The 25253-nt window shown below is 43.8% G+C and overlaps 1 protein-coding gene across 2 annotated transcripts in view; it reads left to right on the top strand.

Annotated features, from left to right (window-relative positions):
- The window catches only part of AADAC (arylacetamide deacetylase), a 48589-nt gene that overhangs the window by 8855 nt on the left and 14481 nt on the right, over positions 1-25253 (top strand). For both annotated transcript variants that reach the window (XM_056564975.1, XM_056564974.1), the window contains exon 2: positions 18879-19101. In XM_056564975.1, coding sequence (XP_056420950.1) covers positions 18879-19101 — 223 coding nt within the window. The remainder of the gene's footprint in view (positions 1-18878; positions 19102-25253) is intronic.

Here is a 25253-nt window from a genome sequence, read left to right on the forward strand (position 1 = left end):
TGTCTTACACTTAATCTCCCCCAACCAAGTACTATGGACAAAAAAAAAACGACAACAAAAAATAACACTCATCTATTCCTAGTCCCATGATGCAGCTCTCTGAGTTTACAAGCCAGTATTTCCCAGAAGATGCAATGATATCACATTATCATGCCTCTGCTGGAATCCCATCCTGTCAGCTCATAAGTTGGGGGCCTAACAAGCCTATGACCTATGAGAGACAATGGTGAGACAGTAAACTAACAGCTCCTTGATCTATTCATTGTATTCAACTGCATATGCATTCTCTGGTTAACTGGGGCCCCCAGACCAAATCTCTGGGGGTTGTGTCCTGGTTTTCCAGTGTGACATCTCTGATAGGAACAGTTAGTTTGAGAAGCAGGATTAATATGGATTTAATTATTCTCACAGTGTAGTCCCTTTTTTTATTTGACATGGAAACATTCTGGTGCTGTCTGCAGAGCTTTTTATATGCCTTGTCTCTGCTGTGTACAGATGAGCTTAGGGAATTATACAGGGAAAACGTAATCAGTGACTTGTTCAGCTCATAATAAACATCTATTTGCGGAGCTTGCATTTGGACTTTGTAACAAATTATCTGAACACATAAAGTTATTTTAATTGCCTTCTTCAGCAAGAAAGTATTCTGCTCAGCAGTAGCAACTAACAAAGTCAGGACAGATGGTATCACAAGAGAAATAACCACCATTTATTGAGTATACTAAAGCTTCTAATGTCACTTCACGAGGATTGGTCTTTAGGGGCAATTACACTTTACATTAAAGAAAAAAAACATTCAGTATACCAAAATTGATCTTATATGTAAACATTCTGTGGAGACATGAGCAAACAAAGAGTCACACGTGCCGTATTTTGCCGCATATTTGCTGTTGTGTATTTCCCAACCCATTGAAGTAAATTGATAGCAAAACATGCAGCTGATTTTGCTACCCATTGACTTTAATGAGTAAGAAAACATGCAACAGCAAATATGCAGCAAAATATGGCACGTGTGACCCTAACATAAGAGTTGTATAAGGTTAGTGTGGCGGCCACTGGGTGTAAATAGGACGTACCTTGATCACTTTGTGATGCCAGGGAACCGTTTTTCCAGACCACGGTCCGAAGGTGGAAAACAGTCTTCCTGGGCTAGACATGATGAGTCAATAAGCACACCGACATAAGGTTAGGGTTAACTGCTTTTACTGAGTTTGTGAAGTTGGTATAACACAAACAGCTGACCTTAGTGTGAGAGTGCAGCATACCCCTTATGAGTCTTGTTGTCGTTTTGAGACTTGTGGTGCTAGGATCCTTCCAAGGCACTGTAGACTCCCATAAGTGACACTTGTAGGATGACCAGTAGTAAACTGAAGTAGGCCTCAACTTAGGACTCACGACTCAACACATCTGAGCTTGGGAACACACACTGGGTGAACTAACTGCGTACATACTATAGAGTGAACTAACTCCTCCCCTTTACCTCTCTTTACAGAGGGGACTTTTGGGGTCTCTTTGGCTCACATGGTCACATGAGGTTTGCTGGTCACATTTTTTTAAAGGCATAGTAATACATTAAACGTACTGTACATACATAGAATAATAACTAAATGAATTATTACACATTATTTTATATTACACATAATTTATAGTACAAAGAAACACCAGTGGGCCCAACACTCTGTGCTGCCAGGCTGCCCAAGTCAGTCCTCAACCACGGGACAGCCACTTGTGCTGGGACACGACATTAGTAAAATCTGGTAGTGCTGATATACAAATGGTGCCAATCCTGTACATGGGTTTTGAATGACATTGCATCAACCCCATTCATTAGTGCAAGGCTGAACTACAATATCAGATATGGCCCATAGACAAGAGCAGTGCTATTTCTAAAATAAAGTAGCCATGCTTTATAAACCTCATAGTTTTTAATAAGCCAGGTTCACAGACCATTTCAAAAATTGGTTTATGGCGAACAAATTCTAGGCAAGCCGGTGATGTGAAGAATACTGTGTCCCATAGCAAAATGTGACCACACAGCTGGGAAAACTACAGAGTCCCCCAAGGGCTAGTGATTGGCTGAGACGCGCACACCTGCTATTGGTTGTTGGGGGGAGGGGGGTTGTCTGAGCTGATCCACTCGACACAGTTTTCTTCACAACACCATGCTTTCACGGCAGGATGAAGCAAACTGTCTCCCCACTGTGAGGGCGTGCTGCTCAGGGACACAGTTCATTTCTTCTGTTCCCCAATCTCCGCTCTTGGGGATCAGGGAACAGAAGCACTGCAGAGAACAAGTCACATATTCTCCACAGCGCTCAGTATGTATTCCCACTGTGCTATCCCGACTTCTGCTCCCCGATTCCCAAGAGCGGAAAACAGCAGCGGGAAATATATCACTTGTCCCCCGCAGCGCTTCATCTGTCCCCCGTAGCGCTTTCTCTGTTTCTGCTACTGCTACTAAAATTCTGCAGTGTGAACATAGCCTAAGAAACTGCTAGGCAACTGTCACAACCTTAGATGAACCTTTTCCCTGTTGAATGGAATTTGAAATGCAGTGTGAACCTTAACCCGATATGCTGACATCTAGTAACCAAAGCAAACTTACTGCAGACTAGTAAAAAAAATAAACACAGACAATTAAAACAAAGCAACAGGAACTTATTTTACAGTCTACTATAAAGTTACATATTATGACTTTGTTGTGAGTAGTATAAGACACAAAGGTAAGAGTTATAGAGGCACTGTCCTTGTTGAAAACTTTTGATATATTGCAGGACTCATTATAATATGCCATTTCACAATATACAACTGTTAATTTTTTTTAAATTTTCACCCAAAATTAAAGCTCAAAATAGCTGCCACTTGGGATCGCCTGTCTTTTAGCCAGACACACTAGTCTAGATTTTGCAACATACTGGATACCGGCTGTACAGTGTGCAAGTATCCAGTATAGGTGATCCCTGCAGTATCAGGTAGAGTGTATGCATGGACACGCACTGCCTGTGAACGAGCACAGGGAGCGTGCACACACAGACAGTGTGGAAAACACTCACGACTCCCCCACCCCCTCCTCCCCATCTGCCTCCAGGACATGCATCAAGGGGAGTTAATAATTCAGCCCCTGCAGAGCATTAAGCGAGGCCTTACCTTGCATGCTGAGGTGCGGAGGAGTCAATCCAAAATATGCAAGCGGGTGCGGGCGGTCAGGCACTATGCCTGTGAGTCATATGAGTGCCGCAAAATCCCACAGCAGCCTCAACTGTCTCAACTCATAACTGTGCCCCTCCTATGTCTCCTCACCCTGCCATCGCCATATTTTAAAACGTAGCCGACCCTGGAGGATCGTGACTCTAACTGTACTGCTCCTACTGTGGCCCCGGCTGGGTCTGTAAGTGACTGCATCTCAGGAATCCTCCCAGCCAGTGCCTCTGCACATGGGGCTACGTGCACTGCAGAGTATTGCACCCTAGTGTCTTCCACACATACCCCCACCTGTATAAGAATGTACATGCACACACATGGAGGGGGAAGAGTGATATGTCCAGACTGCAGAGCGTTGCACCCTAGAGTCTTCCATATACACTGGGGTGCAATGCTCTGCCGTCTGCCCATTACCCCCCCATGTGTATAGCAGTATGTGTATGTACATTCCTATACAGGTGGGGGTATGTGCAGAGCATTGCACCCTAGTCTGTACTACAGACAAGGGTGCAATGCTCTACACATACCCCCACCTGTATGGGAATGTACATACACACACACAAAGGGTTACAGAGTTGAGTGAAGTGATTGGCTGACTGCCAAGGCTCGCTCCAGACTGACACGCCCCCTCCAGCCCCCTCCAGCCCCCTCCAGCCAGCAAGATGAAAAAGTAATTCAGCAGCAAATAAATGCTTTTTTCTCTGGATAGATAGGTCCTGGACAAATTGTATGAACATGATCAGGATTAGGTACTGAGTAACATATCACTTTTTTTTTTTGCACTATGACAGGTACTCTTTAAGGTAAATTGAATGATCAAGGGTTACTTGAAGAGCAGGACATAACTATAGCCCTTAGGCTATGTTCACACAATGGAATTTCTGGCAGAATTCCGAAGAAGAATTCTGCAAGGAGATTTCTCAGCATAAGAGTCTCATTGATTTCAATGGGATTCTGCTTCACTGTGCACACTGCAGAATTTCCACAGTGGGTGTTTCCCAGAGTCTGCAGAAAGAATAGACATGTCTATTCTTTCTGCGTAGTCTGCACTGAAATACATTGCTGTCTATGAGAGGGCCCATTTCTGAGCAGTCCTTGCGCCGACATGTTCTGCTGGCGCTCCGCTTTGGGTGAAATGTCCAAACTGAGATTTTCTGTCTGGAAATTCCATTGTTGAAACATAGCCCTAGTGTTATCAGCTCATTGATAGAAATTCAGCGGCTAGGTCCACAGTGAGCAGCTGATCATGAGGAAAGGGGACGTGCATTATGAACTATCTGCAGTAAGGATTTAATGATAGGTGCCTTAGTTCCATTTTATTATGTTACTGTAAAGTGCCATATTTTACAACTGGCCACAGAAATGTGACAATGTGAAGCTTTATAAGCATAAACCAGTGGCAAAGGCATACAGTACTGCATACAGGTATGCATAGGGTTATCCAGGAATAGAAAAAAGAGCTAATTTCTTCCCAAAACATCACTATACATGTCCTCAGGTTGTGTGTGGTATTGCAACTTGTTCATAAACCAGAATACAAAAAGTACTGTCCCTGGAGGTTACAGGGCAAATCAATCAATAACAACCGTTAAGGGTTTGCCCCCTCGCGGGGAAAAACCTTTACTAGAACGCCCCTTAAAAACAACCTTTACCCTCTTAAAATATACCCCACAACTATGTTTAAAATTCCAGCGGTAGCAGGGTAATATGTGTATAGTGAATATAGTTCCGCTGAACGAATCAGCTTTGTCAAGGGGAGCCTCGCCACAAAGCTGATTCGTTCAGCGAAACGTCGGGGAGGCTATTAGCTAGGTTTTTTAACACAGCGGATCTATAGGGGTCTAAACTGAAAGGGAACAAATTGGGACCAGTAGCTAAGGTGTGCTGGATAACAAGCTCAGAGCAATAAGCGGTTAACTTCCCAGCAAGTGATTGTGCAATACTAATTATACACATATTACCCTGCTACCACTGGAATTTTAAACATAGTTGTGGGGTATATTTTAAGAGGATAAACAATAAAGGTTGTTTTTAAGGGGGGTTCTAGTAAAGGGTTTTCCCCGTGAGGGGACAACCCCTTAACGGTTGTTATTGTTATTACAACTTGGCTCTGTTCACTTCATTGGAACTGAACTGCAATGCCACATACAACCTGAAGACAGGTGTGATGCTGTTTGTGAAATTCTGGACAACCTCTTTAAAGAGTACCTGTCATTAAACTAAACTTTTAATATATTGTTCCTTATGTCATTATAAGACACCTTGCGATTAACTTGGTGTTAAAATTCTCAACCGTTATAAGGTTTTAATGTGATTGAAAAAATGGCCACTATGTGGCTCTGTTTTGTTTCCTACCGCAAGTCAGTTTGGTCTAAGAAAAGGAAAAAAAGTATATATTCAGCTGAAATCTTCAGTCCTGGATACATTTAGTCCTCTTCAACCATATATAGCAATAGTCCAAAATGCACGTCAACGCACTGGCAGTAAAAAAAAAAACTCACTTTTATTGGTTCTATCCATATAAAGATAAAGTGAATGGTGCAGCAACAGATATGATCATAGTGAACAATATCCCTCTCTGACATGTTTCCACCATGATCATGTCTGTTGCTACATTGTTCACTTTATCTTTATATGGATTTTAAATAGAACCAAAGAACCAATAAAAGTTAGTTTTTTTACTGCCAGTGCGTTGAGGCGTATTTCGGACTATTGCTATATATAGTTAGTTTGGTCTCCTCCTGGCCTGGCAGGAGACAAAACTCATAGAAGTGCATGTGGGGCATGGCAAGGCACAGCTCTCACAGGCTTCAGTGACGTTGCGCCTGCTAGGGAACGCCCACTTTCTCCAGCCAGGAGCTCACACAATGTGAGCAAGGGGAAAGGTATGATACAGAGCTTTTTAAAGTTCAGAATTTTTTTTTAAGGGCAGGAGGGGTGTTTGGAGCAGTTAGGAAATATAATCTGAGTTATGGTGTATTCACATGTACAGTATTCTGCGCAGATTTGATGCGCGGGATTTTATGCTGCAGATTCCAATGTACAGTAAACTAAATGACTGAATACAACTTCAAATCCTGGGCATCAAATCTGTGCATCAAATCTGCGCAGAACACTGTACGTGTGAATAGACCCTTAGTTTAGAAAATTTGGTTTAATGACAGATACTCTTTAAAAGGAGCCTGTTAGCATGTTAAATACTACAATACCCGCAGGCAGCATGATTAACCTCTTAAGGACACAGGGCATACCTGTACGCCCTGTGCCCACTCCCCCTCTATGATGCAGGGTCACGATGTGGGATTCCCTACCTATTGAGGCATCTAGCTAATGGGGCAAATTAACTATGTCATTATGCAACATCTCGTCAGTGAGGGGGGCACCAAATTGCAACTGTGTATTGTCAAAAATCTTTGAAGGGACCTACCAACAATCTCCCAATGTTCATCAGTGATCAAGTATTAAAACGTATATTGCTATATGCTAGCCATATACAAGGGACCTTAATCTGCTACAACATGACCAATCAAAGTTTTATGTGACTGTTTAAACAATTGATCGAGCCAGCAAAGTGTTGCAAGAAACAGGAATATAAGTGTCATAAGACTGCTGTTGACCATCACAAATAACTAATTACCTGTACAGATTTATTTATTTATTTATTTTTACCTTATGTCGGAATACCCCTTTAACAAAACAATGGCAGCCATGCTTGGAGGAAGTCCCAGCAATGGCACAATGTCTTTAAGACTCTGGCAACAATAAATAAACATAAGATACTTAGAATGTAACTAAGAAGACTTGTGTAATGTCCAATACAAACATTGGTTCCAGTGTCGAGTGTGTGGTGGCCCAGTATGGGAGCTGTTACCCCGTACTCCTGCTGTCCTGTCAGGCAGCCTCCTTCAGTATCCCCAGGCCCCCCTGCATTAGTTTCCCCATTGTAAATATGTTGTACTGTATAAAATGTGTTTTCCCTTTAAGAGTTATACCATGTGATATGTCATGTGCTTGTTACCCAGGAGGTACCAGTGACCAGGTGATCCTAGGGGTGACCTATGGGCTCCCTTCTAGTCTCCCCCATATAAGCCCTTGGTGGAGCTTGCTTCACTCTCTTTGAGCTCTGCTCTTCTGCTAAGCTGAGGTCCAGTGCCGTCATGCCTAGCGTGTGTGTCCAGAGTATTGGAGGCCTCAAAGTCAAGTCCTGCAGCCACAGCCAAGTGCAAGTAAGCTAAACCTGCAGCTTTTTCTGTCATGTCAAGTTAAGTCAGTCTCTGTCAAATTGTCAAGCAACGTGGCCTGCAAGTCCCAGCAAACCCTTAAGGTCTCTGAGTCACTGGTCATCTCCTTGCGCCCCGGCTGAACTGTATAGACTGTACCAACTGTACCCTCAGTAAAGCTACCGTTGTCCGTAACTTGGTGTCAGAATCTTTATTGCCCCTGTGCCTAGCCCAGGATCCAGTGGTATACCTTTGGGTGGTTATAGGCTAAACCACGCCCTGGTTTCACAAATACAAAGGGTTAATGCCATCTGCCCCTAGGGTAACAACCTCTGCCCTACACCTCACACCCCGCCACCACAACTGTCCATTGCGTTTGTTTTCAACCTTCAGTTTAGGGGTGTAGCCATTAGGTGAGTAGAAGTATCATTGAGGACCTTGAAAGCAATGAAAGTTTGACAGAATGGAGCTTATCAACAGTGTGTAAGGGGAGTTACTTGCATTACCCCTGCCCCTTGTGTTCTCCTTGTTGATTCTGTGGCATTGCCCCTACTTGTACTTTATTACTGTTATGACCTTGTTCTTATTGAGGCCAATAGGCTGCTGTATGAGGCTGTATAGATAGTGTGGTTGGCCGACTTGGGGCTCAACACTGTGGAAAATGTGCTTGTGCTAAGTGTTTTTTCATGGTGTTTCTAAGGAAGCAGTGACCGATAGCAGAGCAAATAAGGTAGAGCTCCGAGAAGGTAGAGGGAAATGCTACAATGACTATATGTAGTGCAGATTTGACCGGTGCATATATTGCAAAGCTGCTTACCTGTTTACAGCCACTATGAGGCAAGTCGGAGGTCCTGTGACAAAAGACTGATGGACAGTGAGAGCTATTGTAAAAGTTGTACTTGTACTCCACTGGTCAGCATTCAGAACATTTAGTCTGAGCACTGTGTGTGCTCTGCAGGAGTCGGACACTCCCCCTCGTGATGTCATGCCATGCCCCTCAACGCAAGTCTATGGGAAGGGGCCTCACACCCCCTCCCATAGACTTGCATTGAGGGGGGGCATGGAGTGACCCCACAAGGGGGCATGGTCAACAGCCGCAGCACGCGCACACACAGAGTTTGGAACTAAGTGTTCCGAACGCTGGCTAGTGGAGTACCCCTTTAAGATATCATGAATGAGTGAGTGAACTTCTGGGGCAAAGTTGGGGCAAACCTGGGCAAAGGGAACATGTGGGTACCCCTTTAAGAAGCTGAAGAGAGAGAGTGAACTTGTGGGGCAAAAGTGACAATTGCAACAGTGTTTTTCTTATCGCTAGTGAAACATTTAAGAAGTTGGCACTGTGTCCTAAATATATTCATTCAGCATCATGTGCTCAAATTACTGTAATAAAGTTGCTGAAATTTATACAAGTAACACTATAAAGAAATGACACACCTTTTTAAATGACTTGGGCTACAACTTTGCTTATCACCCATTTGCTTTAGGCTATACTCCTCCATTGTGCAAAGTATAATGCAGGTGCCCATTGCACGCACCTCCCAATACATACCTTACACATGTTGTAGAGAGAGTCTACTGGTCAAGGTGACTGGTGAACTCCATAAAGGTGGGGCAGGTTGTGGTAGAAAGTAGCATCTTTGGAACAAATTACAACTGTTACTTCGGCGCAACACAGTAGGGGACATTTATCCAAACCTGTGCAGAGGAAAAGTCGCCCAGTTGCCCGTTCAATGATCGTTCAATGCTTTGTGCATAAGTACCCAGGACGTCCTGAAGCAGGCCAGGAAGGTGTGTGGCCATTTCAGGCATTCCTACATGGCCATGGCGCACTTGTCAGATATCCAGCGGCGAAACAACATGCCAGTGAGGCGCTTGATTTGCGACAGCCCGACACGTTGGAATTCAACACTCCTAATGTTCGACCACCTGTTCCAACAAGAAAAAGCTGTTAACGACTATTTGTATGACCGGGGTGCTAGGACAGCCTCTGCGGAGCTGGGAATTTTTTTGCACGTTACTGGACGCTCATGCGCAATGCCTGTAGGCTCATGTGTCCTTTTGAGGAGGTGACAAACATGGTCAGTCGCACCGAAGGCACCATCAGCGACATAATACCATTTGTTTTCTTACTGGAGCTTGCCCTGCGAAGAGTGCTGGATCAGCCCATAGATGAGCGTGAAGAGGAAGAGTTGTGGTTACCATCACCACCAGAAACAGCCTTATCAGCATCGCTTGCTGGTCCTGCGGCAACACTGGAAGAGGATTGTGAGGAAGAGGAGTCAGAGGAGGAACAGGCACAACAGGAATCCCAGGGTGCTCATTGTCACATATCTGGTATCCGTGGTGTTGTACGTGGCTGGGGGGAAGAACATACCTTCAGTGAGATCACTGAGGACGAGGAACAGGACTGTCCACGCTGCTAGACCCCTGGTATAAGCAGAAAGTGTCTGAAATGTTACCAAATTACCACAAGTCGGAAAGGATGCAGCAGTCCCAAAATAAATTAAAAAGTATGCTTTGTACAGCGTATAAGGGTGATGTCACAGCACAATGGGAATCTAACAGGGGAAGAGGTGAAAGTAATCCTCCTCCTCCTACTCCCACGACCACGCCGGTAAGGACAGGACGCTTTACAGACGTGTTGTTGATGGAGGACATGTGGAGCTTTTTAAGTCCTATGCATCGCCACAGCCCTTCGGGGTCCACCCTCAGAGAACGAATCGACCAACAGGTAGCAGACAACCTCGCCTTAACTGCAAATATCGACACTCTGAGGAGCGATAAACCCCTTGACTACTGGGTGTGCAGGTGTGCCCTGTGGCCTGAGGTATCCCAATTTGTGATAGAACTTCTGGCCTGCCCCGCTTCAAGTGTCCTGTCAGAAAGCACCTTCAGTGCAGCAAGAGGTGTTGTCACTGAGAAGTCGCCTAGGTCAAAAAAAGTCTAGATTACCTCACCTTTATTAAGATGAATGAGGGATGGATTCCCAAGGGACTGACAGTGGGCGATACATTTGACTAAAAAAGGCCTGATGAGATGAGCTGCCTTGGGCTAAAAATGGTCCACACGCTGCTGTATTTTATCTCGGAATGCCGGATGACTTGCGTGACTTATCCACCACTAACTAGGGTTCAAGCCACAATGTTTTAAGGCACTTTCTGCCAAGGAAACAAACATCAACTTTTCTGGCCGCTGCTACAGCAGTGGCTGCAACAATACCTAATTTTTCAGGCATGTGTACATGCCTAATTTTTCTGGCCTCTGATGCTGCACTGTGGCTTCAAATACCGAACCAAAAAAATACACATAACAGGGATTAAACTGATAGGAATAGTACTACTTAACACACCTATCCACTCCTATCTGGTGGCACATTAGATTGCACGCACAGTGCCCGTAATTTGAAGTAGGAGGACCGACCAAGCATCTTTTTCCATCTCCCTCTTCTACATCTACTTAACACACCTTATAATAATGCAGAGAGCGGCAACGCAGAGAGAGGAGTCTGAAGAAGAGGAGTCAGAGGAGGAAGGTGGCTTTGATGAGGTGGAAGACCAAACACAGCAGGCGTCCCAGGGGGCTTGTTGTCACCTTTTGGGGCCCTTGGTGTTGTACGTGGCTGGGTGGAGGAAGAGACCTTCAATGACATCAGTGAGGACAAGCAACGGGACATGGCTAGCTTGGTATCCAACCTTGTACAAATGGGGAGTTTGCGGTTGTGCAAATGGACTGTTTGCGGTTGTTTGCGGTGCGTTAAACAGGGAGTTTGGTCTGTCACTGCGCAGCGGGTGTAACCCTTACACTACCTGATCAATACAACATACCTGATGTTTTAAAGCACGTTATTCTAAACAATTTAGGAATGTTAGGTGATTTAAAACTGGCATGCCACAGTCCAGGTGTTAGTCCCCTTGAAACAACTTTTCCATCACTATTGTGGCCAGAAAGAGTCCCTGTGGGTTTTAAAATTCACCTGCCTATTGAAGTCTATGGCAGTTCGCGAACATTTGTGGAAATTTGCGTTCGCCGTTCGTGAACGTAAAATTTTATGTTCATGACATCACAAATTGCAAGAGGTAACTTGTACTTAATGGAGCCTGTCATATGCAAAGTGTTGGATTAAGCATCAATTTGAAGAGTGAAGCTCCATACCTTTCACCTATCTGTTTTCATTGGTGAACTTCTATGTGTCTCAGTGAGCTCACCAATATAAACAAAAATACATGTGAAAAACATAACAAAAATACAGTGCATGAGAGAAATGCAATGCATTTCGAAAGTTTTCAGAGCCTATCATTTTTTTTACATTTTGTTATGTTTCGGCCTTACACCCATAATTTTGCACTCCAAACCCCATAAAGACAAAGTAAAAACAGAATGTAACACATTTTTGGAAAAGGAAAAACTAAAATATTACATAGACGTAGGTATTCAGACCCTTTACTCAGTACTTAGTTGAAGCACCTTTGGCAGAGATTATAGTCTTTAGTATTCTTGGGTGTGATGTCACCAGGTTTGTACACCTGAATAAGGGGATTTTTTGCCATCCTTCTCTGCAGATCCTTTTTAAGGGGTACTCCGGCCCTAAACTATCCCTTTGGATAGGGGATACGATGTATGATTGGGGGGTCCCACTGCTGGGGACCCTTGCAATCTTTCCTGCAGCACCCACTTGCATTGAGGGGGCGGGGCGGGATGTTACGAGGGGCCGGAGCTATGATGTCACGAAACTCCGGCCCCTGTATTGTGAGTAATCAGACATGGAGCGATCTTCGCTTTGTGAGGTTAATGACTAGTGGGTGTTGCAGGAGAGATTGTGGGGGTCACCAGTGGTGGGACCCCCTTGATCAGACATCTTATCTCCTATCCTTTGGATAGGGGATAAGATGTCTAGGGCTGGCGCACCCCTTTAAGCTCTGTCAAGTTGGATGGTGACTGTTGGTGGACAGGGAGAGATGTTTGACTGATATGTTTTTTAGGTCTCTAGGTTTAAGTCACCTAGATATATGTTATACTAGGTTTCAGTCAGGCCTCTGACTGGGCCACTTGAGAACATCAGAGTTGTGTGCTTAGGGTCATTAGAGGGGAGTTATCAAAACATGTGTAAAGGAAAAGTTGCCCAGTTGCCCACAGCAACCAATCAAAATGAAGGAAGCAAGCTGATTGGTTGCTATGGGCAACTCAACAACTTTTCCTCTACACAAGTTTTGGTAAATCTCCCCCATTGTCTTGTTGGAAGGTGAATCTTTGGCATATCTGAGGACTCAGGATCAAGTTTTAATTTGAAATATTTCTGTACTTTGCTCCATTCAGCTTTCTCCCAAGCCTGACCGGTCTCCCTGCCCAAGCCACTGAAAAATACCCCCACAATATGATGCTGCCACCACCATGCTTCACTCTACAGATAGTATTGGGCAAGTTATGAAGTGTCTTGTTTTGCTTAGAATTCAGGGTTGGCCTGAAGATTCTCTTATCTGCACACAGGATCTTTAGAGCTCAGTCAGAGTGACCACTGGGTTCTTGGTCACCTCTCTTAGGCTGGGTTCACACTACGTTTTGTAACTACGGTTCCCACGGTCGACCACGTTTTTGCCTGCGGTCGGGAAACCGCATACGGACAAAAACGCAGCCGACCGGAGGCTGCGTTCACTCCGGTCGGCTCATAGACATGCATTAAATATGGTTCCCGAGTACGGCTGAGTGCGGGCGCCACGATTAAGCCCCGCCCCCCCCTCCTCCCAGCCGTATACGGGAACCGTAGTTACAAAACGTAGTGTGAACCTAGCCTTACCCATATCCCCTGATTACTTAGTTTGGTGGGGCAGACAGCTCTAGAAGTGTCCTGCTTTTTCCAGGCTCTTCCATTTAAGAATTATGGAGGCCATTGTGCTCCTGGGAACTACAGCAGATATTTTTTGTACCCTTCTTTAGATCTGAGCCTTCATACAACCCGTTCTTTCAGCTCTACAGGCATTTCTTTCCTCCTCATGATTTGGTTTTTGCCTGGATATGCATTGCCAGCTGTGAGCCTTATACAGACAGGACTGTGTCTTCCCAAATCCTGTCTAGAGATGCCGCGAATTGTTCGCCGGCGAACAGTTCCGGTGAATTTTGCATGTTCGCGTTCGCATCGCCGGGCGAACATATGTGAAGTTTGATCTGCCCCATATACTTTAACATTGCAGTAAACTTTGACCCTGTGAGTCAGAGTCAGCAGACACATTACAGCCAATCAGCAGCAGTTCCTCCCTTCCAGACCCTCCTACCTCTTGCACGGATGCCATTTTACCCTCATTCAGCATGCTGCAGGCTTAGGAAGTGGAGGGACAGAGAAGCTGCTCCTGCTGTATAGGGAAAGCGATAGCTAGGTTGCTGCTAGGTGGTGTATTTAGGGTCCAGTTTACTTCTAAAGCACTAGTGTAACATCTGCTTTAAGGACAGCACCCAAAAAAAACCTTTTTAGGGCTGAAAGATATCAGTCCGTGTGTCTTGCAACAGCTGGAGGCACCCTGGTTGGGAGGGAACCGCTGGTTAAAAGGGGTACTCCAGTATAAAACTTAAGTTCCTTCAAGCAACTAACTACTACAGTATTCAAAGGGCCCAAAGATATCAGTCCGTGTGTTTTGCAACAGGTGGAGGCACCCTGGTTGGGGACCACTGCTTAAAAGAGGAACTCCACTGGCAAGCTTTTTTTCTTTAAAGCAACTAACTACTACATTTGGTGTGACAGTTGTGCAAATAAAAAAAATAAAAAAACTTTTTTGGCTATTAAATAAAACCAGTCGTCACTGTCAGTTCACGTCACAGTTGCCAGTTTTTTTGCCTGCAGGGTAAATTGTGTCACCCTAGTGCAAATCACATTAGGTGTGACAGTTGTGCAAATAAAAAAAAAAATACTTTTTTGGCTGTTAAATAAAACCAGTCTTCACTGTCAGTTCACGTCAAAGTGACCAGTTTTTTTGCCTGCAGGGCAAATTGTGTCACCCTAGTGCAAATCACATTTGGTGTGACACTTGTGCAAATTTAACCTAAAAAATGACAGGCAGAGGAAGGCTACCCCTCAGGGGCCGTCGTGGTGCCGGGATTCCCTTTGGCCCTAGAATGGCCAGTGTTAAGAGGCCACGTACCCTGAACCCCCAAAGTTCTTAGGACTTAGTTGACTGGCTATCACAAGACATCCAATCTACTACAGCTTCCGCACGGAACCTTGACGCACCATCCTTCTCCTCCTCTAGCTTAGCTTTGGGCACCTCTCATGCTAACACTTGTCCGCCTGCCGCCACCACCAACACTTGTACCACAGCAGCTTTACTTGATCCGTCAGAGGAGTTATTTGCACATCAGTTTGAAGACATGAGTGATGCACAACCATTATTGCCAGAGGATGTAGTTAACAGGGATATGTCTCAGTCAGGCAGCATTACACACATGGACGTACGGTGTGATGATGTTGTACCCACTGCTGCTTCCTTTCTTGTGGTGTCAGATAGTGGTGAAGGTGTTGATGATGACGATGTGTCCGTGGATGCCTCGTGGGTGCCCGCTAAAAGAGAAGAAGAGGGGGAAAGTTCAGATGGGGAGACAGGGAGGAGGAGGAGATGAGTTGGAAGCAAGGGGAGGTTGTCGCAAGGAGCTAGTTGCACAGTCAGACAGCATGCATCAGCACCCGGGGTCAGTCAGACGGGACGCCAATCAACGCATGCTGTTGCCACCACCAGAATGCCGTCATCGCAGAGCTCAGCAGTGTGGCATTTATTTTGTGTGTCTGCCTCTGACAACAGTGAGGCCATTTGCAACCTGTGCCAGAAGAAACTGAGTTGTGGGAACTCCAACACCCACCTTGGCACAACTGCTTTGCAAAGGCACATGATGTCACATCACAAACGCCTATGGGATCAACACGTCAGTACAAGCAGCACACAAAGTTAAAGCCGCCATCCTCCTCCTGGTCCAGCATCTTCAGCCAGGTCAACCACTGCTGCCCTCCTTGCCCCCTCTCAACCATCCGCCTCTCCGTCTCGCTCCTTGAGCAGTTCCTGCTCATCTGCCCACAGTCAGGTGTCTGTCAAGGAGATGTTTGAGCGCAAGAAGACAATGTCTCAAAGTCACCCCCTAGCCTGGCATCTGACAGCTGGCTTGTCGGAACTGCTAGCCCACCAGCTTTCACCATACAAGCTGGTGGAGACGGAGGCTTTAAAAAATTTGTAGCCATTGGGACACCGCAGTGGAAGGTATACGGACAAAAATTTTTTGCACAAAAGGCAATCCCCAACCTTTATTCCATTGTGCAAAAGGAAATTATGGCATTTCTGGCACACAGTGTAGGGGTAAGGGTCCATCTGACCACTGATACCTGGTCTGCAAAGCATGGTCAGGGCAGGTATATCACCTGCACTGCGCATTGGGTATACCTGGTGACGGCTGCCAAGCATGGAATGCGTGGCTCTGCAGAGGAGTTGGTGACACCGCCACAACTTACAGGCAGGCCTGCTGCCACCTCCTCTACTCCTCCTTCTCCATCCTCTTCCATAACCTCCTCGGCCGAGTCCTCTTCCACTGCTACATCTTGCTCCACATCACCGGCACCCCCCCAGCTCCCAGGTGCTATTCCACATCCCGGATACGGCAGTGTCACGCCATCTTGGGGTTGACTTGCCTCAAAGTGGAGAGTCACACCACACCAGCGCTCCTGTCGGCCCTGAACGCACAGGTGGACCAGTGGCTGACTCCGCACCAACTGGAGATCGGCAAGGTGGTTTGTGACAACGGAACAAATTTGTTGGCGGCATTGAGGTTGGGCAAGTTGACACATGTGTGATGCATGGCACATGTGTATAATCTGATTGTACAATGCTTTGTGCTCAAGTACCCAGGCTTACAGGATGTCCTGAAGCAGTCCAGGAAGGTGTGTGGCCATTGCAGGCATTCCTACACGGCTATGGCACACTTTTGAAAAGGATTTCTTTGTGTTTTTCACCGTCCTGCATTATAGAGTCTTCTGGACTTTATGATAATTTAAACTTGAATTTTCAAGAGTACTAACCATTACACAAAGGAACACTTGTTGCGTGTGATTTTTTAACTTAAATTTTCAAAAATAAAATACAGAGAGGGAAAACTCTGTTTCTTTATTTGATGAAAAATTTTATTTATAAAATAATTTCTTTGTCTGTTTCTCCGTCCTGCATTATAGAGTCTTCTGGACTCTTGGATATGTGCATGTTCTTATATTTCAGCCATGTGGACATGCCTAATTTTTCTGGCCTCTGGTGCTGCACTTTTTCTGCTGCTGCAATTTTTCTGGCTGCTGCTTTCATCTTGATTTGAAGAAAAATTTTATTTTGAAAGGGATTTCTCAGGGATTTTCACTGTCCTGCATCATAGAGTCTTCTGTACTTTTGGATATGCGCTTGTTATTATATTTCAGCCATGTGTACATGCCTAGTTTTTCTTGCCTCTGGTGCTGCACTTTTTCTACTGCTGCAATTTTTCTGGCCGCTGCTTTCATCTTGATTTGATGAAAAATTTTATTTGGAAAAGGATTTCTCTGTGATTTTCACCTTCCTGCATCATAGAGTCTTCTGGACTTTCGGATAATTTAAACTTGAATTTTCCAGATTACTAACCATTACACCAAGGAACGGATGTTGCATGTGATTTTTAAACTTACATTTTCAAAAATAAAATACAGAGAGGGATGAACTCTGTTTCTTTATTTGATGAAAAATGTTATTTAGAAAATAATTTCTTTGTCTGTTTCTCCGTCCTGCATTATAGAGTCTTCTGGACTCTTGGATATGCGCTTGTTCTTATTTTTCAGCCATGTGTACATGCCTAATTTTTCTGGCCTCTGGTGCTGCACTTTTTATGCTGCCGCAATTTTTCTGGGTTCTGCTACAGCTGCGGCTGCAACAATACCAAATTTTTGAGCCATGTGTACATGTCTAATTTTTCTGGTACTCTCTGCTGACATCTCTTTCCATTTTAGCAACCGTGCATATTAGATGTATGGTAAGAGTAGCATGGCGGCTCAGAGGTTAGCACTGCTGACTTGCAGCGCTGGGGCCTTGGGTTCAAATCCCACTATGTGCTGCCTAAAGGGGGGCTCTAACTATGTGCTGCCTAATATGGGAGAATATATGTGCTGCCTAAAGGGGGGATCTAAATATGTGCTGCCTAATATGCAGGGATATATGTGCTGCCTAAAGGGGGCTTTAACTATGTGCTGCCTAATATGGGGGGATCTATGTGCTGCCTAAAGGGGGGCTCTAACTATGTGCTGCCTAACATGGGGGAATCTATGTGCTGCCTAAAGGGAGGCTCTAACTATGTGCTGCCTAATATGGGGGAATCTATGTGCTGTCTAAAGGGGGGGTCTAACTATGTGATGCCTAAAGGGGGCTAAAGCACGTTATTCCAAGCCATTTAGGAATGGTAGGTGATTTATGCCCTTTATGGATTAAAACCAGACTCTGCATCAACTATGTAATTTTCCATGGGAGTTTTGCCATGGATCCCACTCCAGCACGCCACAGTCCAGGTGTTAGTCCCCTTGAAACAACTTTTAAATCACTATTGTGGCCAGAAAGAGTCCCTGTGGGTTTTAAAATTTGCCTGCCCATTGAAGTCAATGGTGGTTTGCCCGTTTCACCAGTTTGCGAAATTTTGCAGAAGTTCGCATTCGCAGTTCGCAAACCGAAAATTTTAGGTTTGCAACATCACTAATCCTGTCCAATCAACTGAATTTACCACAGGTGACTCCAATCAACATGTAGAAACATCTCAGAGATGGAAGCTAAATTTTAAAGGGGTATTCCGGCCAAAAACATTTTATCCCCTATCCAAAGGATAGGGGATAAGATGTCTCATCACGCCCCCTACATTCATGTCTATGGGAGGGGACGTGACGGCCGTCACGCCCCCTCCCATAGTCAGGAATGGAGGGGGCGTGGCGTGACTTCACTTCCCCAGTCCCGGAAACCTGGAGGTTTCCGAAACTGGAGATTCAGCACCCATATAGAATGCGGGTGCTGCAGGGAGATCGCGGGGGGGTCTCAGCAGCGGGCCCCCCGCGATCAGACATCTTATCCCCTATCCTTTGGACAGGGGATAAAATGTTTTTGCCTTGAATACCCCTTTAAGTGTCATAGCAAAGGGTCTGAATACTTATGCCAATGCAACATTTTTAGTTTTTCATTTATAATTCATGTTTTCAATTTGTTATTCTGTGGTATTGAGTGCACAATGATGGGGAAAAACATGATTTATTATTTCCTTTTAGCACAAGGCCGCAACATTACAATATGTGGAAAAAGTAAAGGATGAAAAACTTTCCGAATGCATTGCATGACACTTCACCTGAAACATTTGTCAGACTCAGGACCATTTTGTGCAATTTTTTTTTACCCTGTTTTTATATTATCTTTTGCTTTCATGTGCTTTTTATGTCAATCACAGAGTACTTTGGCTGAGATGTTTGGGATGAAGCATTACATGGACGTAATGATGCTTTTAACCTTTGCGGAACACACAGAGCCCGTATCCGATGACAATGTCATTGTAAAAGACACATCATTAATCAATGTACCAGTGCGGTTATATATGCCAAAAGGAAAATCAAACACCCTGAGAAGAGCAGTGATATTCATTCATGGTGGTGGATGGTGCTTAGGAAGTGCTGGTAAGTGACAACATCTAGAAAGATACTCTATAAAGTGTTATGTGCTGATATATTTATATTTTTATAATATGTGGATGCACGGAATTAGTGTTGTAAACCCCTTACCCTCTTAACAACAAATGTTAGATTACCCTAAAACAGAGCAATTATGTAAAAGTTACTGAATATTGTTTTATTGTATTTTATAAAGGACTAGCTGAATACCCGGCGTTGCCCAGTTTTTCCATTCTAATCCTTGTTGGGGAGGAAAATAAACAAAGGAGGAAGCTTTTGACTTCACATCCCGTCCTCATATATTGTTGTCATATCCCAACCCCATATCCCGTCCTCATATCCCGACCTCCTATCCCGTCATCATATCTTGACCTCACATCCCGTCCTCATATCCCGACCTCCTATCCTGTCCTCCTATACCCTCCTCCTATCCCGACCTCCTATCCCGACCTCCTATCCCGACCTCCTATCTCCACCTCTTATCCCGACCTCCTATCCCGTCCTCCTATCTCGACCTCCTATCCCGACCTCCTATCCCGACCTCCTATCCCGACCTCCTATCTCGTCCTTCTTTCCCGTACTCCTATCTCGACCTCCTATCCCGTCCTCCTATCCCGTCCTCCTATCCTGTCCTCCTATCCCGTCCTCATATCCCGTCCTCCTATCTCAACCTCCTATCTCGACCTCCTATCTCGACCTCCTATCCCAACCTCCTATCCCGACCTCCTATCCCAATCTTGTCCTTCTTTCCCGTCCTCCTATCTCGACCTCCTATCTCGACCTCCTATCTCGACCTTCTATCCCATCCTCATATCCCGTCCTCATATCCCGTCCTCCCATCTCGACCTCCTATCTCGACCTCCTATCCCGACCTATATATATATATATATATATAGATTTACTGACATATTATTTTAACTTTATACAACTGAAAGGCACACTACATAATTTCCAATTGGAATTCTCCTTTGACATTTCCTAGGAAGTTCCAGTGCCGTTCCCAGTCACATGATGTCAATAGGATTCCGCTACACAGTGCACCCTATAGAATTCTAGTGGTGGAGCTTTCTGCAGCTGAAACTCCTCTTCTAAAAGAATAAAATTATTTCAGTGGAATACCATGTGAAATGCATTGCATCTATGGGGACTGGCAATGTTTGCATGGTACTATCACCAACAGATTCAGTTGGTGCCAGCTGCAAACATTTCTGGGGGGAGATTCTATAGTGTGAATCCAACCTAACATGCATGTATAAGATTCACTTAATTCTATGTAAATATGTCTGGTATATGAAAGTTCCCAAAGCATATACCAAGGGTGTGTTTACACAGGCAACACCCTAAACCTACTATAGAAATATATCATACCCCAATTAAAATTGGCAAAGGCCAAAAAACTGTCCTCTTGGCTTGTACAGTATATGGGTTTTAAGGGCTCTACGCTGGAGGTTTTCATTGGTGGGAACAGAGCCTTCGCAAACCTGTTACATATGGACAGCACTTTTAATGGCTATATTTCTGCTGTAGAATGAGGAGGAAAGCTGTGAACTGACCTGGCATCCTTAGCGTTGTTTTAAGCTGCATTTAGGCCAACACATTGCAAACCATTAGAACAAACAGGAATGATAAAATACTTGGGTTATAGCCAGAGCAGGATTTTATGGCAGGATTTCACCGCCCTGTATGGTGTCTTGTTACATGGCTAATAGTGTTGGAGTTTTAAAATCTGATCATGCGTCCATTGTCATATTTTTAATTATTGTAGTACTTTCCATACCTCTACGAAAATATGTCATTAATGGCCCTGATTTACTATTGTAAACCCGACATGTTGTGCGTCAGATTCTGTCTCATTGCGCAATAATTCTGAATTCTGTCTCATTGTGCCAGAAATGAAAAAACAAAAACCTAACCAACTCCATTTTACTGAGAAAACCCCAAAAAGGGGCATGGCCATCGGGAAAAGGGGGTCACAGAAAAGGGGCGTGTCATCTACATTTTCCCAAAAACCCAGCATATTTACTAATGTTTCTCAGGACTTAGGCTGAGGAAAACCCTACAGATCAGAGCATGTTAAAAAAAAAAAAAAAAAAAGCAAAATGAAGGGAAAGTGGAAAATGTAGGGAAACCTTAGTAAAGACAGTGGGAAAAAATTGTAGGAAATTACAACCCACAAAGAAAACTACACAACATTCTTAGTAAATCAGGGCTAATGTCTGGAAAAAATACTGTTACTTCTAATACAGAGAGTGTTCAAAATAAGTGTAGCCTTGAAAAGTGGGTAAAACGAACCATGGATCCTATGAATTTAATATTATTACAATAATGTGTAGTATTTGATAGCTATATAGTGAAACACCTCAGTTACAGCATAATAAAGTAGTTTATGTGTTTTAGGAACATGGTATTTCAAACAAAGAAACATAACCATGTAAAACTCCCAGTCACATGATGCTACCATCTAATTTTGGGATACCCTCTGGACAGAGGGTGCCCAGTGGGACCAATTTGTACTTTCAGCAACATCCTTATTTTTATCCCCATTACTTGTGAGCAAACAAATGACAGGTAGCAAATGCTAGTTGTGCTCTGTTCAGTTACATCTGCAGAATGTTGGAAACTGCTACTACTTCAATGGCCACTGTCATTTGGAAACATTTTTCACTTGTCATCGTGATCAGGAGAACAAGCGCTTTCTCTCACAGTTAGGTGTCACATAATCAAGACCAACTCACAGTGTAACTCAATTGAGTGTGTCTCAATTGCATGACACAGCGGCAGGGAGAGGAGCATGCGACAGTGCAGACTTCTCCCGGCTCGTTCTTCTGATTGGTGGAGGTCTGTACACTCAGACCCCCTCCAATCAACATTTTTGCCAAATGGCAGGTGCTCTTTAAGTACTAAAGTGCTACATTTGAAAAATCTCATTCACATAGATGATATTGTAATCCGCTGTAGTTTATTTATCTCATTTCATTTCTGTCTTTTATCTATCTAAATATAAGTAAAAAAAAAAAGTAATAGTCATTGTTGTTTCAAACAACTTTCTTTCATTTGATTGTGTGGTGACCCAGTACGTAATATTGCATCCTGCCCATCCTCCTGTCAGGCAGATGTTGTCTTCAGTGTCCATCTTGGGCCCACTACTCAGGACTCATTATACCGTTTTGTTACGCCATTGTTGTCATTCCAGAATATTTTTGTTACTGTTTCTTTAAGACAGTTAGCAGAGATTGTGCAGTGTAAATCAGGTGACCTGTCTGCCCCAATGGGAATCCTCAAACCCTGTGCATAGTGTGGAGGAGAAGTCTGGTTTAGTCTAAGCTAGCATTGCTGAGGTACAGTGTGGAGAAGTCTGAAAGAATTGTGAGATGATCTGAGGAGGCCTCAAGCTAATCAGAAGTCAAATCCTGCAGCCATGCATCTCCTAAGGAAAATCTCCTACGTCAGATGAAAAGTCAAAGCCTTGCGGTAAGCACAAAACTCTGGGGAAGAAAAGCAATAGTCGTCATTCAGTCTGCAGCACCAAAGTCAGCACGGGTTGCCATTCATCACAAGTCAGTCACCATACAGCACAAGCAACTAAAAGTCCTAAAAGGGCGATAGGCTTCCAATGTTTACGCTGCACTTCCCTTTGCACCAATTTAAACTCTAAAGGAAACCACCATCTATCCTGCCTCAGTAAAGACATAACCTTGTATCGGAGGATTTATTGCCCCACGCTTGGCCCAGGAGAAGCTGTCTCACCCTCGGACCGTGTATAGGCTAATGGTGCCCTTGCGTCCAGACGTGTTAATTTCATGTTATTCACCCCGTATACGCCACAATAGAATATGTGATTTGGAACATGTTCATGAATCAGTTCACTTACCAAAAATGACTCCCTATCCCAGAAAAAAAACACTGTGCATGCATGCTAAGCATATCAGCTTATCCAAGCTGTGCCTAAAATGTACACAAGGCTTCCTTCTCATCTCTTACAACCCATAAACCTCTAGGCAACTCTCCCTTTTGAGCATGCTAGTGTTTCTACAAATTACACAGTGTTGTCTCCTGTGTTAATTTTGCTATCTCCCTCCCTCCATTTAGTCTGGCAGCTTATTAACATCATTATCAACAGCTTATTGCTGAGATCAGGGTTGCTTTTGCCATTTACCCTCCCTTGCTGTGATCCTTGCTGCTTGTTTCCTTTAAAGTCACATAGCACCTTTCAAATCCTTTAAATCAATTCTAAGCAGTACACTTTTGACTCCCCTTTGTCTCAGCTATATAGGCATGATAGAGGCAAAGAGGGATTATAAGTAGTATTATCATTGGCCATTGATGTGAGAGAAAGAATGTCCCTATGTGAGTACTGCTGGCAAACAGCTGAGCTTTGGTCATACCCCCTGAAATGGTGATAGTGAGAAATAGCTGTGGACTCTCAGGGGCCCAACAGAAGCAGTAAAAACACTAAAACACCCTATTATCACTATGAATTGTTAATCTAGAACAGGCATAGGCATAGGAGATGTAGTCCAAAACATCTGCAGTGCCGAAGGTTGCCTATACCTGATCTAGAAAAACCAAGGGTCAGTCATTTACTGCCCTTTCTAGGCTGATAAAAAAAAAGTTATGCCAAACGGGACACACAGGTACAATTTTAAACCAATTTCATGTAATGGGCTGCACTGAAGCATGTTTACTTCATGCAATGAAAAGTAAACTCCGCTTAATGTGTTTTTTTAATTTCAGTTTCTTGTTTGCACTTGTGATTAAGCAAATAGATATTGAAGATAAAGCTCTTCTCTCTCAAGGGTAACACAAGGACAGAAAACAGAATAGACCTGCACAAAATGATATTCTGTGCAGAGAGAACAAAAGTCTATTTTATACCAATCTTGTTTTGCCAGAAAATGTTCTTGGCTCAGGGTTGGACATACTATATCTAATTTAAAGAAAGCTGCTGTCTCCTGTAGAGATGAGCAAACATTTTAAAAGTTTAGTTCTGCTGGTCCTCTGAGCTCTGGTGAAGTTCTAGTTCTGTCCAATCCTGTACTTCATAAACAGCCCAAAAACTTGTGTACAACATTGTCTAAGCGCCCCGTTTAACATTGTTAGGTCACCTAAAAGCATATCTACAGTTTAAACCAGAAGTTTACATGCACTATATAAAAAGACACATTTGCATGTTTTTCTCACTATTTGACATGAAATCCCAATAAACCTTACCTGTTTTAGGTCAATTGTCAAATGCCAGAATAATAAGAGAGAGATAATTTTTTAAGACATTTTTATTACTTTCTGCAAAGTCAATAGTTTACTTACACTAGGATAACTGTCTTTAAACAATTTAAGAAAACCTATATGATGATGTCATGTCTTTGGAAGCTTCTGATTGGTTTATTGGCAACATCTGAGTTAATTAGATACACACCTGTGGATGTATTTTAATGAACACCAGAAACACACTGCTTCTGTATGTAATATCATGGAAAAGTCTAAAACTAAATAAGCCAAGATATCAGGAAGAGAATTGTGAACTTGAACAAGTCTGGATCATCCTTGGGTGCAATTTTGAGATACCGGCAGGTGCCTCATTCTTCTGTATAAAAAAATATACACAAGTACAAACAAGATGGAAATGTCCAGCCATCATATCGCTCAGGAGATGAACGTGCTTTGGTCCAACATGTGCATATCAACCCAAGAACAAAAGCCAAAGACCTAGTGAAGATGCTGGAAGCTGGCAAGATTGTGTCACTATCCACAGTGAAACGAGTGCTGTATTAACATGCGCTGAAATGCCACTTTGCGAGAAAGAAGCCATGACTCCAAAAGAAACATATAAATACCAGGAACAAAGACCTACATTTTTGGAGACATGTCCTGTGGTTTGACAAAGCTAAAATTGAACTGTTTGGCCATAATCACCATTGTTGCCTTTGGAGGAAAAAACGTTGGGTTGTGGAGGCTCGCACGTTCATTCCTCTCCATTGTGGTATTGATGTTTGCTACTTGGTGATGCATACTTTACCTGCATTTCTATTTACATGCACTTTGCCACTTTATTTGTTATCTTTGTACTGGAACCACTATGGTCCTGTAACCACTATGGTCCCTATTTACTATGTTTACATGTATTTGGCTGTATGCTAGGTGTGTAGTGTACATTTGTC

The sequence above is a fragment of the Hyla sarda genome, chromosome 3 (assembly GCF_029499605.1).
Source record: "Hyla sarda isolate aHylSar1 chromosome 3, aHylSar1.hap1, whole genome shotgun sequence".
NCBI classification, from domain to species: domain Eukaryota; kingdom Metazoa; phylum Chordata; class Amphibia; order Anura; family Hylidae; genus Hyla; species Hyla sarda.